The following is a 14,842-nucleotide window of genomic DNA, read 5'->3' as shown; positions in this document are numbered from 1 at the left end:
GGTTGGTCAGGGGGTGTCAGAGCGGAAGTGGAGCCTGTGCTGGCATGCAGAGGCCACCTTGTGTCCCCTCGCTTGGTCTCCTCACCCCTGGCTACCCGGGAGCTTTATGGAGCTACCTGGCTACGGAGCCCTGCCACGCCAGAGCCAGCAGAGCATCCTGGGTAGGGACTGGTATTCCAGGGTGGAGCCTGGGGAAGATCCAAAACTCCCATCTCCACAGGCTGGGAGCCAGCTGTCAATCATCACCATGACCAATCAGGATGCTCCCTCAGCTCCAGCTCCTATCCAGGCTTGGGCCCTCCTCCCCTGACCAAGTACATCCAATCCCAGAGGAAATACTGAGGCTGGGCAGGTTCAGTATTAGCTGTGTGGCCTTGTACAAGTTACTCAGCCTCAATGAGCCCCTCATCTGTAACATGGGCGTGAGATTAGCAATTAGACACTGACTGTGAGTATAGATTAAAGGTGAGTCCAGTGGGGCTCTGGTAGCTTATACCTGTCATCCCAGCTATGCAGGAGGCTGAAATCTGAGGATCATGGTTCAAAACCAGTCCGGGAAGGAAAGTCCATGAGATTCTTATCTCCAATGAACCACCAGAAAACCGGAAGTGGCGCTGTGGCTCAAGTGGTAGAGCGCTCGCCTTGAGCTGAAGAGCTCAGGGTCAACGCCCAGGCCCTGAGTTCAATCCCCAGAACCAGAAAAAAAAAAAAAAAAAAGTGAGCCTAGTGCTTAGTACCTGGCCACAAGAGTGCTGGGTATTATGTGTGATATGGCCTTTGTGTCCTGAGATGGAGAAGAGCAGGGATCCCCACCACTGCTGCTGGGTTGGAGGTCCAGTTGCCCTCCGATTCCAGGCAGTGACCCCAGGCAGTGGAGCTCAGCCCCTCCTCAAGAGGATGCTGGGAAAGGCATCAGCTGCCCCCTAGTGGCCAAGGGCAGATGTTCACTGAGCTACCTGCACCAAATCCTAAGGGCTCAGCCCAGCCCTACCTTCATCCCTAGCCTCCTGCAGAAGAGGGGGTCGCTCAGGAGCTGTGCTGGGAAACATACTTCAAACCAAGACCCAGAAAGGGACCCAAAGCCCCCTTATTCCCTTCAGCGCTGAAGAACTGCACAGAGGAAGCCACTGGCAAAAGGAGGGACAGAAGGGGCTGCAGGTAGACATGTGCACTTCTTTTTATTCTCCACCACCATCTTGCCTGGCAAACCCTCAAGTACACACGAGAAGATGGCAGGTCTGCCCTGCCTTCACTCAGCCAATCTTTCGGCCTGGCACAGCCCCTGAGCCCAGCTTGCTACCCAGGAGGGCAGGCCACAAGCTGTGCTGAACGACTCCGACCCATAGAACGTGGGATGGGAGGAAGGGGAACAAGGCTGCTTCTGGAGGAGGTGGAAGACTCCAGCCCCGGAGGCCAGGGGGCAGTAGAGAGCCAGATCCAGAAAGCAGGCACACGGCTTGGGGGCCCGGCTCCAGCCCTGCGTCCACATGGCTAGCCCTGGGGCCAGACAGCTCGCAGATGAAGGCCAGGCCTGGGTAGTAGATTCCTGAGCCCCTGCTAGGCCCTGCTGCCTAGCAGAGTGCAGATGTGTCTCCCACGGCCTGCAGGAAGGCCAGTACGAAGAGTGGAAGGCCTGCCAAGGGCTGAGCTGGGGGCCACTGGCCAACTCCAGCCCCAGAAAAATCTCTGCAGCCACGGGCCCGTGTCAGAGGCAGCCCAGGGCTTGCTGCACAGGGACGTCCAGGGAGGCGGCCGAGTGGACGGAGACCCCTGGAGCACCAAGACTGGTCTCCCAGCAATCGAAGCCAAAGCCGGTCAGGGCCTGCTTGGTGGCTTCCACCGTGGCCGGCTCCACACCTAGAAGGTGAGGTGAGGCTGTCACCCTAGAGCCGTCAGCTTATGCCACTGGGGAAGAAGACCCAAGGCCCAGATCTTCCTTCCACGCTGGCCTGGCTGCAGCCCAGGCCTGCAGCCCTAAGAGCTCTGCACCACCCCAGCCACGTTCATCTCGCCCTGCCTGAGAGCGGGGCTGAGGCCCGCGTGGATGGTGCCAGGGACAGCCACCACGACAGATCCACGCTCTCTAAATACCAATCCCCTTTCCTCCTTCCATGTAGGCAACCATCTTGCAAGCTTGTTTTTGTTTTTAACCAAAGAGGAACACAGAGAGGCTAATAACTCATCCCAAGTCCACACAGCCCAGCTAAGACTCGCTTGCAGGCTTCCTCCCTCCCCTGCCAGGGAATTCTCCCAGTGGACCCTCCTTCGGGAGTCCAGGCTGGTCAGCAGCCCACGCCCCAGGGTACCTGGCTTCAGAAGAGTGATGCCACAGCCGCCGCCGCCTGCGCCCGTGAGCTTGCTGTGCAGCCCCTGCGCCGCTGTCGCCTGGCAGAGCTGGTCCAGGGAGGCGTGGCCCACGCCCAGGGCGTTCAGGTGGTGCTGGTTCATGTCGATGAGCTCCTGCAGAAGGTGCGCTCTGTTCCCACGCGGTCTGCCTGGGGCCAACATCCCTAACTAACCCTCCCCCCATGTGTCTGCTGTATGCACCTGAATCAGCTGTCCCACTCCTTGAAATGACACTGTCCCTCTGCTTCCCATGGGGGCCAGGATGGGGCTGAATTCACCCTCCTGCTGTGGCGGCCGCTACTTCATTCTTTCCCTAGCCAAGGAGCTGCTGGCTTTGTGGCTGGTCAGGAGGGATGGACACATGACCCACGTGGCCCAGCCAGGGCCTAACTGGCTTTTTCTGAGCCTCTTTCAATGGAAACGGTTAAAACCAGTTAACTTCAGATACAGGTGATGCAGGTTACCCGCCAAGAGTCTCTCTACATGTTCAGAGATTGCATGAGAGAGAGGTCGCCATCCACATTACTCCAACTGCTGCGTCAAGCTCTTCCTGAAGTCATTATCTCTGGTTTCTGTCACTTGCTAGAGGAAAAAAAGCCTACCTTATAGCTGTGGGGGGGGAGGGGGGGACTGCTTTTCAGAATAAGAACATGGTCAAGCCAGGTGTTGGTAGCTCACGCCTGTCATCCTAGCTCCTCAGGAGGCTGAGATCTGAGGATCGTGGTTCAAGGCCAGCCCTGGCAGGAAAGCCCGCCAAATAGCCACCAGAAAACCAGAAGTGGCGCTGTGGCTCAAGTGGTAGAGCGCTCGCCTGGAGCTGAAGAGCTCAGGGACAGCGCCCAGGCCCAGAGTTCAGGCCCCATGACTGACCAATAAATAACTAAATAAATAAATGAGGTCATACCTCCAGTGAGTAGGTAATAGCTACATATTTGTTGAGATTTCTTCCATTATGTGCAATACAATTTCTGCTCTCCTAGGATCCACCTGGTACTTTTAAATTCACCACATACACGGTGAGCTGGGCCCTGAGAGCCTAGCCTATGAGAAATTAAGGACGTGGTTGTGGGCCTGGGGAAGACCTGGTCTTGAGGGACTGCGGTCTACCTGGCCGCCTCCACCCACCTCCTCACGGCCTGCAGCCGAGCCTGGGGCTCCGCTCCGGGGCATGGGGCCCAGACGCCTGCACAGGCGCTGCTGCTGCCAATCACCGCTGCTCCTCTGCTGAGACCCACCGCGTGCTTCCCTGCCTGGCGCCCACCAGGCAGGTTGGTGAGCCCACCGCAGGCCCCTGGCACTTGTGACAAATGAGCAGACAGGCGTGATGGCCTGGTGGCAGCTCGAGGTGCCGCTCCCCAGCCTGCCTGGGTGAGAAACTTCTGGGGGGCCTCGCTCTGTGTCGGAGCGCCAGGTGTCACGCCGCCCCGGCGGGGCCAGACACCTGTCACATTCTGATCCCAGATCTGTCGAGGATCAGATGACAGGTTGTGACACGGGAGAACAGCTCGCTGGTTTGGAGTGCAAAGCTGTCCAAGAGCCGAGCTGTGCATTTCAGCGGCTGCCACTGCCAAAAATATCCGGGCTGTATAATCAACGGCGCTGTTTCCCCAGCGTTCTCCCGGCTCGACGGGGGTGTGCAGGCAACTCTCTATCATTATTAATTTCCTGTCCCCTGTGGGGGGGGATGGAAGGCGAGGGGGGGAGGTGTCCACAGGCAAGGAATGCAAAGCCAGGGAGTTGTAGGCAAAGAAAACGAAGCCCTGCATCCACCCAGCACACAGTAGGTGCTCAGTAAAGATCTGCTGAGTAAAGCAATGAACGGCTCAGGCAGTAGGCCCCTGGCGCAGGCGCTGTCTGGCTGGGTAAAGGAGGGGAGGAAGCCATTCTCCCGGCCTCTGCTTTGACAGCTGTAAAGCGGGGCACACGCCCACTTCCCAGGTGGGCGGGGCCAGTGTCAATCTCCTGGAAGGGTTGATTTAGTCACAACTTCTGCTCATTAGGGAGCTTTTCCCCCAAACCTTAAACACCCAATGCCACACCCAATGCCAGAGGAGTCGTTGTGCCAGCCAGAGGCAGGGCATGGCCTTTCCACGTAGGCCTCTGGGAGGCTCTGCAGAGCACCTTACCTCCAACACGAGGTACTGCTCTGGGGCTGGGGCCACGGCCATCTCTCCCAGCACGCGCTCACACTCCAGGGAGATGGCGTCTATGGAGGTGAGGAGGGGGCCCACGATCTCTGGGAACTGTGTGGGAAGGAAGGAAAGCAGGTCAGGCTGTGAGGTCTGGGCCCCCGGGAGCAGGCAGATTCTGGATAGCTGCCCCCAGTTGTGTGGGGGAGCGAGGGGTACCCCATACCTACACCCACCCTCAAGCCCACCCAAGAGCACCTTCATCAGCCTGCTCCTGACGCCAGCCACGAGGGATTTGGTGCTGCGTGGAACTTTGGTGTTAGTCAGCAGGATCTGGAGAACAGGGGGTCTGCAGGGAGGAGGAGGAGGAGGAGGAGGGAGGTCAGGCGTGGGGGGGGAGGGAGGTGACCTGAGACTTCACCCACCCTGCCAGAGTGGACAAAGTAGAAACCCCAGGAGGTGACATCAGATTGGGAGGTGTCATACTCCATTAATATTCATCTAGCCACACATAAGGGAAGCCAGCCAGCCTGGCACCCAGGGAACAGGAGCAGAAAAGGGAGAAGGTCCCGGGAGGCTTTTCTCTGCTGTGATGCGCAAGCTGAGAACTCAGGAAAAGTCAGAACTACTCTCCTAGACAAACGCAGTCCTAACAGGCAGGGTGCTGACGGTGTGCGCAGATCCTGGCGCTGGCAGGGTATATGGACCACTGTCGCAGAGGGTGTCAGGAGAGAGACGCCCAGCCGCTGGTGGGGGCCCACAGGGGCGCCCCCGGTCTGAGGTGCTGGGGGAGCAGAAGGGTGGAGGATCATGGGTTGATCAGATTTGGGAACTATTATCTGCACAGACACGACGAGTCGCGCATCCCTAAATCAGGTGGAAAAAAAAAAAAAAACCCAAAATCTGAAATGCTCTGAGAGGGGTAAACTCTGGGGAGGCCTCTGTTGGACTTCAGAATATGTGGGTTAGGGTGGCTTTCCTGGGGGGCACCTGCAAGGGGGGCGTCAACCCTGCTGTGGCCAGAGGAGTCCATGGCCTCTCAGCTACCCTGGGGAAGAGGAGAGGCAGGAGACTAGCCGTCACCTCCCGCCTGCCTGAATCCTTCCTAAAGCCACCACCCCAACTGTCCTTGCGCGGAGCTGTCTCTGGGGACACACGCCACCCCTTCTGCCCTGGCCCTGCCTTCCGGAGGGTGGCGATGCTGGATGCACTCGGGCCTCAGACAGCTGGAGGCGCGACCTCCTGACACCTCCATTCTCCTGCTCTTCACAGTTCGACATGGTAAAGTGCAACAGGGCTGGAAAAGGCTGCCAGAAACCTGCTTTATCTCCCCGCCCATAAGCCCATGAAATTAATATCGATTCTCGGCCTAGGAGGCCCACGCTCGCTCTCTCTCTTTTCACTTTACAAAAGATGAACATTCTATTTGGCTTTTCTCTTCCTTTGTAAAAGACAAGCCTTTGGGGGCAGCGTTCTGGGAGGCCCCCATCTCGATCTACTTCATAAACAATGTGCTTTCTGAATGCAGCAGCACCGTGCCTGGTTTGGGGGTGGGGGCGCCGGGGGGACAGGGCTCCTCTTTAAGCCATCCGTGGGATTAAGGCAGCGCCAGGCCTCCCAGAGAACCGCCATCTGCTCACGGTGGCGCCCACTGCAAAGGTCGCCCTGCTCTGATCCCACCTCAAAGGGGGTGCTTCCTGTCCAGGCTTGTTCCCTGCTAATAGACCTGCAGCTGGCCCCACCCAACCTAGGGCTCGTGGCATACAGTGGCTTCCACTGGAGGCTCTGCCCTGGAGGTGCTTCTGATCTGGGCCTGGCCACTCCAGTGTCAGCTCACCTCCTCCCTCCCTGGGTGCACACGGCCCTCTGTGGCCCTGGCCTCCTACCTGCTGTGGCTGCACGCCAGGCCTACTCACGCTTCAGGACCTTTGCACTTGCATTTCAGATTCTCTGTCCCACCTCCACAGCTGCACGGCCCATTCCTTTCTTTCCTTCTGGTCTTTGCTTTAATTACATCACCGGAATCTGAGTATTGCATTAGATCAGCTCGCCTCCTCCCTTTCCAGCCCCTCACTCTGCTCTAGTTCCTATAAGCTCTAAGCATGGTTTTGTTTGTTGGCTGTCTGCCCCAGGGAAATGAACATCACAAAGGCAGAACTTTTTTTTTTTTTTTTGGTGCCAGTACTGGGGCTTGAACTCAGGGCTTGGACAGTGTCCCTGAGCTTTTGGATCAAGGCTGGCATTCTACCATGTAAACCATAGCAACATGTCTGGCTGTTTGGTGGTTAATTGGAGATAGGACCTCATGGACTTTCCTGCCCAGGTTGGCTTCAAATCACAATCCTCAGATCCCAGCCTCTTGAGTAGCTAGGACCATAGGTGTGAGCCATCCATGCCCAGCTCCAGAACTTTCATTCCCTGCTGAGTTGCCCACATAACAGATGCTCAGTAATTTTTGTGGAGGGCTAGTGGCTCAGTGGTAGAGTGCTTGCCGAGTATGAGCTAGATCCTGGATTTCATCCCCAGCACAAGAGAAACAGAAATATAAAGCCAGCTTCTGGTGGCTCACACTTGTCATCCTAGCTATTCAGGAGGCTGAGATCAGAGAATCACAGTCTGAAGCCAGCCTGGGCAGGAAAGTCTGTGATACTTTTATCTCCAATTAACCACCAAAAAGCCGGAAGTGAAGCCAGACACTGATGGCTCACACCTGTAATCCTAGCTACTCAGGAGGCTGAGATCTTCGGATCATGGTTCAAAGCCAGCTCAGGCAGAAAAGTGTAAGACTCTTATCTCCAATTAACTACCAGAAAACTGGAAGTGGCGCTGTGGCTCAAGTGGTAGAGTGCTAGCCTTGAGCTGAAGAGCTCAGGGACAGCGCCTAGGCCCAGGTTCAAGCCTCACCACCGACTGGGCTGGTCTCAAATTCAGGCCCTTAGGCCCTACCACAGACTACCATAGCCCCTCCCTTGCTCCTCTTCTGATTCCCTGTACTCTGCCCACTTGGAGCTGGCCTCCACGTGCAGGGCCTGGCCCAAGGCTTGGAGCTGTGCCTGAGATCCTGGAGGAAAGCAATGCAGGGTGGCCCACAAGTGCAGGTAGACATGTGATGCCCTCACTGCCATCCACCCCAGCTCTAGAGTCCTGACAGCCTGTTCCACCATCTCCACAGCTCTATCGCTGCCAACAGGCCAGGCACAGGCCCCCTTCTGAGCCTTCTGCCCTCCTTGCCCCTGCTTGTGTCTGGGGCAGATGGCCTGAGGAAGTAGCTCCCTGCTCCTAAATGCTCTACTTCCTTCCTGGGTAGAGTAGGGGTTGGCATCAAAGCTGGCTGTCCCTGCAGGGGACACAAGGGGATGTCAGGAGATTATTTCCCCTTCCTCCCCCAGTGCTGAGGATTGAACCCAGGGCCTCACACTCGCAAGGCAGAGATGCACACTACCATTGAGACACACCTTCATTTTGCACTGGTTATTTTTCTTTTTTTTTTTTTTTGCCAGTCGTGGGGCCCGAACTCTGGGCCTGGGCGCTGTCCCTCAGCTCTTCAGCTCAAGGCTAGTGCTCTACCACTTGAGCCACAGCACCACTTCCAGCTTTTTTCTGCTTATGTGGTGCTGAGGAATTGAACCCAGGGCCTCATGCACGCAAGGCAAGCACTCTACCACTGAGCCACCTTCCCAGCCCCTGCACTGGTTATTTTTGCGGGTAGGGACTTGCGTTTCCCCCAGGGCTGGGATAGCAGGTACTCACCACTATACCCAGCCATTGCGTGAGATGGACTCTCATGATTTTTTTTTTTTTTTTGTCTGTCATGGGGCTTGAACTCCGGGCCTGGGCGCTGTCCCTCAGCTCTTCAGCTCAAGGTGAGCGAGCGCTCTACCACTTGAGCTACAGCGCCACTTCCGGTTTTCTGGTGGTTTATTGGAGATAGGAGTCTCACGGTCTCTCCTGCCCGGGCTGGCTTTGAACCGCGATCCTCAGATCTCAGCCTCCTGAGTAGCTAGGATTACAGGCGTGAGCCACCAGCGCCCGGCAGACTCTCATGATTTTTATACCAGGGCTGGCCTCAAACTTTTACTCCCCTGATTTCCATCTTCCAGGTAGCTAGGAGTGGAGGTTTGAGCCATGCTACCCAGTTTGAGGGGTCATTTTTGGTTGTCACAACCCAAGGGTACTACTGGGAACTAGTGAATAGCGAGATATTGGGACAGTTACCTGTCTCACCCCAAAGAATGATCTAGATGCAAAGGTCAACAAGCAGAGGTGGAGTCCTGGCTACAGAACTCCAGAAGGGCAGGCTTAGCTTGTGGAAGCCCACAGTTTGATAGAAAGTCACCACAGCTTTAGGCAATGGATAAGGAGGGGTGAGCAAAACCGGGGCCCAAGGATTTAACCCACTGGGCAAAGGCCGTGGTCCAGGACCTTCGGCCTATCCAGGAAGACCATCGTGGGCGATGAAGGCATCTTCCAGACACTGAGAGACCCCAGCCAGGTGAGGCACCCTGGGGCAAACCATCGCCTGACCTGAAATAGCCAAAATGGCCCGGGCCCCCAGCTCCCCATAGATTTAATCCCACCCCCGACCTCTCCACGGTGGTGTGAACGGAACAGAGGATGCTGAAAGTCAATACGCATGTGCGTCATTCCAGCAACTCCCTGGGGAAGAGTGGAGAGACACATCAGCAGGAGGACAGTTGGCAAATGTCCCCACAAGTGAGCTCCAGCCTGGTCTCAGCCTTGCACGCCCTCATGCCTGTGGTGGCCCAGTGGCCTCTCTGTCCTTCTCTCTGACCCGCCCCCACCAGGAGCTCTGAGAAACATTTAAGAGGCATCTAGGCGTCCCTGGGCCCTAAGATGCGTCCATAGGGACAGCGGACAACTGCAGCTCATGTTTCCTAATGAAGAGAAACATGGCCGCCTAAACGGCTGAGCAGACCATCTGCTCTGAGGGGACGGCGGCGCACCACTTTCCCCTCTCATCTCAGAGAAAAGGGGAGGGAAGGAAGGAGAGCAGTCCCAGCTGGGAGGGGGGACCCCATCTTCCCCCTAAACCCCCCCAGAACCACTGGGCGCAGGTGTGACTTGGAGAAGGCACAGCACTGGCCCTGGAAGGGAGGGCAGAGCCGAGATACCTCTGCAAGGCCGCCATCTTCCCTTGCTGGTAGTGTAGCGCTCCTCCTGAAGGGAAAAGCAAGTAGTCAGAGCTGGGTGGAAGGTGATGCTGGCCTCCTGGGAGAGACGGTGGATGTGTGCTGGAGTCGGAACAGGATGGACAACTTGAGTGTCCGTCCCAGCCTCACCTGTGAAATGCCCGGGAGGCACCAAGGCTCTCCCCGGGCCCGGTTCCCGGCTCCCTTCCCACCCTACGGGCAGCCCAATTGCATTCCACCAGGCCCCAGGTTGAGGTTGGGGGTCCGGGTCCTGCCCCCCCCCCAGAGGGGAGGCTACAGCTAGACTGACTCCCCCAGGAGTTCTCCCCAAGGCTTTGATCCCCAGAATTTTCCCTCCTCCCCCACCACCCCAGGGGAAGGAGTCACCGAGGCTGAAACAGAGCCTCGATCTCTCTTCCTCTCCCCAGCCAGGAAAATGCTCTTTTGCTCAGCATCTGCTGGTTCTACTTGTCCCCAGCCAACAGGGCAGTGTACACAATGAACTAAGATTTCGGAAAAGAAGACAAAGGAGAAATTCAGCCCTACCCCAGGTGCTGACCGCGTTGTCCACCCCGGAGGGGTTCCCGTGGATCACTCTCTCCCCCTGAAAGGCCCACTTGTTAATTAACTCCAGATCCGCCTCGGCCCACCTGGAGACAGGAAACAAACACGGCTTTATCACGGTGGTGAGTGGAGGCCAGCAGGTGCGGACTCCGCCTGGTGGAGGCCTGAGGTCAAAGGGCACAGGCCCACAACCCCAGCAAGAACAACGGAGAATGAAGAGTTGTGTTTTATGCTAGGACCGAGAGCAGCCTGCACCTCACCCCTGCCAAGTCCTGGCCTTACATGGCAGAAACACCAGCGGTCTCTGGTCTGCGGGGCTCCAGGGTGGAATCAAGGCAGCTTGGGGCTTGACCATGCTTCAACTTACACATGAGGAAAGGAATTACTGAATGTGACAGACATGCCAGTGGACACCTAGTAGGGCCAAGCAAACAGAAAACCACAGGGCTTCCGTGCTGGAGGAGGGAAACTCAATTCAAAGCAAGCTCAGGCAGAGAACATGACGTTGTTCCTTTTTGTTGTTGTTATTGTTATTGGTCATGGGGCTTGAACTCGGGGCCTGGATGCTGTCCCTGAGCTCTTCTGCTCCAAGCTAGTGCTCTACCACTTTGAGCCACCACACCACTTTTTTTTTTCTGGTGGTTTATTGGAGATAGAGAGTCTCGCAGCCTTTGACCCATGATCCTCAGATCTCAGCCTCCTGAGTAGCTAGGATTACAGGTGTGAGCCACCAGGGCCCGGCAACACTTAACATCTGGCACAACCCATAGGAGGCAAGCTCATTGCCAGGCAGAGGGGCCACAGGAGTGTCGTGGCCAAACGCTGTAAAGCCAGGAGAGTCCATTTCACTTGCTGCCATCTCTATCCGACTCAAGTGCTTCCTACCACAAGGCTGGCCCTTGAACCCAGTCAGCCAAGGATCGGGAGCGAGAAGAAGGTGGCAAAGAAGTGAATGCTCTCAGGAGAGGAAGGGCTTGGCTCTGGGTTCGAATCCCACACGGCCAACACTAGCTGTGCAGCCTGCACCAACCATGATGCTTCTCAGCCTCAGCTTCTTCATGGCCGCTGTAATAACCCTCACCTGACAGTGGGGGGGGGGGGTGGTGAGGTCCCAAGCAAGAGAATTCTCATATCCAGGAAGGACAATGATTACCTGCCGACGCGTTCTCCGTCCCTCAGCGGGTTTGAGATCTCCTCACATGCCGTCAGAAGGGCAGCTGCCATACACACCGAGTAGGCAGCACTGGAGCCCAAACCTGCCCCAGTGGGCAACTCCGACCACACCACAATGTCCAGGCTTGGCAGAACCCTGAAACACAACAGGGCATAGAGCATGACTCTCCAAGGCCGGGGAGGCGCGAGCATGGAAGCCCGGGACCAGGACTGGACAGGGCGGACAGGGGCAGTAGCTCAGAGGATCTGTCACAGTTCTGTGAACTCCAAAGCCATCCCTTGAGGATGGCAGGAACTTCAATCAGACCATGAGAACTGGGCACGGGTTCCTTGAAATCCCTCCACTGACAGCCCTAGTGCTTCCTGAAAGCTCTGGGCGGACCATCAACCTCTCTTCTAACATCTGGCCTGCTGCCCTACATTTTCTTCCTAGCACTGGCTGCCTTTAGGCCTAGATGACCTTGGACAACCAGACAACCCCCTACCCATCTTTCAGGACTCTTATCAAACACCACTTCCACTAAGATACTTTGCTATACCGTCCAAGGGAGGGTCATTCCTGGCTGCCCTAGCAGCTCCTCTTCTAGTGATATTTGCCAGGTGTGTGTTCCCATCAGTGTTCCCAGCATCTGCAAACTCATCCTAGGAAGTTCAAGGTCATATGGTCTCCTGTATATTTCCCCCTAAGTGAACCCTGTCAAACTTCAGGGTAGGTCATTTGAAATAAGGTTTGTCCTATTTTTTCCAACTATTCTCACATTCTAAAAATGACGATAGCGAGTGTGCCTTTTTCAAAACACACACAGCTCCCAGGCACCAGTGCCTCACATCTATAATTCTAGCTACTCAGGAGGCTGAGATCTGAAGATTACAGCCAAAAAAGCTGGAAGTGGAGCTGTGGCTCAAGTGGTGGAAACCACCAGCCATAAGCAAAAAAATTGTTCAGGGGACATGCCCCGCTCCTGAGTTTCAAGCCCCAGGAGTGGCGTGTGTGTGTGTGTGCGTGCGTGTGTGTGTATGTATAGTGTGTGTGTGTGTATAGTGTGTGTGTGTGTATAGTGTGTGTGTGTGTATGTATATAATCTCCCATACTATCCTGATTTCTTTATCCCCATTCTAGTAACAGGCTTAAACTTGTATCACTTGTAACTTGAGCCACATCTCCAGTGAAGCTTTTTTTGCTGGTTAATTGGAGATGGAGTATCACAGACATTTCTGCCTGGGCTGGCTATGAACTGTGATCCTCAGATCTCAGCCTCCTAAGTAGCTAGGATTACAGGCATGAGTCACTAGTGCTCAGGCAGACTTGAAGATTTTCTCTCTCTCTCTTAGAACTCTTTAGGAGTGAGATGCAGATACTACAGCCATGCCAGGGAGCAGCCACCCGTGGATCTGTGGATAGAACGTGGCTTTTTTTGTGCCACTGAACTGAAGCAAGCAGAGGAGGAGGTGTGGGGTTTGGATGTCAGTGCTGGCTGATGCCCAGCAATTCTGGCTCCCTGGCTGAACAGCCTCCAGGGTCTTCTCTCCCAGGTTGCCTGGCACACAATGAGGACACTAGAGAATTTAGGGGGCCCCAGCAGCAGTGATGGGGGGGTATCCCTCCCTCTGCTCCTGTAGACCACACACCCACCTCTGCTTCCGGCAGATGGCCAGATATAAGTACAGGAAGGCCAGCAGGGCCAGGAGCTCGGTGGTGCTGTGGTCCTCAGGGACGCCCGCTGCCTCCTTTAGCTTCTCCATTTGCTCCGGGGAGGGTGCTATGAAGTCATCTTGCTCTGTCACACAGGCAAACAAGCATACATGGGGGTGATCAAACACAGAACACAGAACGAGCAGGCAATGGAATCGCAATGTGGATGGACGTCAACTTCCGGTCCAAGCTCCACAGCCAAGTCTACACGGTCAGTGGGCACACTTGGGTTTGTGCCACTTTGCTGCTCACGTGGCCTGAGCCTGTGGCCCACCCTCTCTAAACTTGTTTCTTGGCTCAACAAGAGTAACAGCACTTCTACACGGGGCTGCCATGAAGATAAAGTTAAATGTGTGCAATTCTCAGCACAGCTCCTGGCCATAGTAAGGGCACAATTCATAGTGATTTAAACTCCCTCGCCCTCCATGAAGTGAATGCCAGCTCCATTCCTCAAAGACCTGGTTTCACCTTCCAAGGTATAAAACCAGACAATGAACCAAGCCAGGTGCGGTGGTGAAGGCCTCTCACCCCAGCGCCCGGCCTCTAATCCTAGCTACCAGGCCAGGGAGAGGCAGGAGGATTATGGAGTTATGGAATTTGGTCAGCAAAACAAAATAAAAACAAAAGAGCTGGAGGTGCAGCCCCAGTGGTAGAGCACTTGCCTAGTTGTATGCACGGACCTTGGGCTCCATCTGCAATACTGCTAGCGAAAGACACAAAGGAACAAACAATTGCAAGCAGGGGGAGAGAAATATTGCAGGAGAGAAAAACCAGGCAGTAGGTTTCCTCAGTAACATGTAAGGGCCTAGGCCTCTTTCCCCTGGGGCCTGGAGGACGCTAAGCAAGTTGGCCTAGCTTCCCTTTACAGATCACTCCCTGAGCCGCAGGTCAAGTCCATCAGACACAGAGAAGTGGAGCTGGGTGTATGTAGATGCATTAGGAAACATCAGGGCATTTACTGGATGTTCAGAAATGGGTATTGAGAGTTTGAAAGGTAACTTACATTCAAGATGGCCAAGCCACTGAATTGTAAGGAAAACCAAGCCATCACCGAGCTCCATGATGGAGACGGAATGGGCTTTGGATCTGAGAATTTCCAGGGAAGGCTGGAGAATTCTTTAGTACTCACACTTGGCCCTCAGCCCAGCCTAATTCTCCGTGGTTAGGAAGGGAGGGTAAGTGCTCACAACCTAGGAGACAACCTGTACCCAGAAGCCTCAAGTTCCTTTTATCACCTACCAGAAGCAGATGATCAAGCCTTATTACGTCCTGCCACCTAATCGATCCTACTAGACCCCTTACAGCAACCCTCAGCCAGACAGCATGCTCCTGTTCACAGGGCCTAGCAGGACACCAGAGAGTCAAGAATGCTCATGGCTGCCTGACTTTGGCCTCAGTCTACTTAATGAAAGCAGCAGCTGGTTCTCAGGGAACTTTGTGGTCACAGTGGAGGGCGTGGGAGGGCGCTTAGCACAGCCAGAGGCAATGTCAGGTGCCCTGGCTGGCTCTTGCTTGCCGCAGTCCCTGGAATCACCAGGCAACTCCTTTCAAAATACACACACATTTCGTCCCTCTCAGCCCCACCACGGTCAACAGGAGAGGGGTAGGAATCCATCTGCATCAGTTAAAAACAATAAAACCCTCGCCAGGTGATCCCAAGGTGTGACAGGTTGAAGACAGTCACTCTAAAGCAAAGACTTTCAGGCTGAGAATATGGCTTGGTGGTGGAGTGCTTGTCCAGCATGCATGAAGCCCTAGGTTCGATTCCTTGGTACCATATAAACAAA

General features: G+C 55.4%; 1 protein-coding gene across 4 annotated transcripts in view; it reads right to left on the bottom strand.

Moving 5' to 3' along the window:
- Nucleotides 1–14,842, bottom strand: part of LOC138829830 (protein FAM222A) — a 129,484-nt gene that overhangs the window by 110,826 nt on the left and 3,816 nt on the right. For 2 of the 4 annotated variants that reach the window (XM_070026370.1, XM_070026367.1), the window contains 7 exons: nt 12,996–13,140; nt 11,343–11,498; nt 10,172–10,275; nt 9,608–9,653; nt 4,734–4,824; nt 4,473–4,589; nt 2,307–2,460 (listed from right to left, as the gene is read on the bottom strand). In XM_070026370.1, the coding sequence (XP_069882471.1) occupies nt 2,307–2,460; nt 4,473–4,589; nt 4,734–4,824; nt 9,608–9,653; nt 10,172–10,275; nt 11,343–11,498; nt 12,996–13,140 (813 nt within the window). Of the gene's footprint in view, nt 1–1,624; nt 1,858–2,306; nt 2,461–4,472; nt 4,590–4,733; nt 4,825–9,607; nt 9,654–10,171; nt 10,276–11,342; nt 11,499–12,995; nt 13,141–14,842 lie in introns of those variants that run through there. The other 2 variants (XM_070026372.1, XM_070026369.1) reach the window with 2 other exon arrangements.

Source organism: Dipodomys merriami, unplaced genomic scaffold (assembly GCF_024711535.1).
Source record: "Dipodomys merriami isolate MVZ:Mamm:240054 unplaced genomic scaffold, mDipMer1.0.p SCAF_177, whole genome shotgun sequence".
NCBI classification, from domain to species: Eukaryota; Metazoa; Chordata; class Mammalia; order Rodentia; family Heteromyidae; genus Dipodomys; species Dipodomys merriami.
This window is presented reverse-complemented; position numbering and strand designations above follow the sequence as displayed.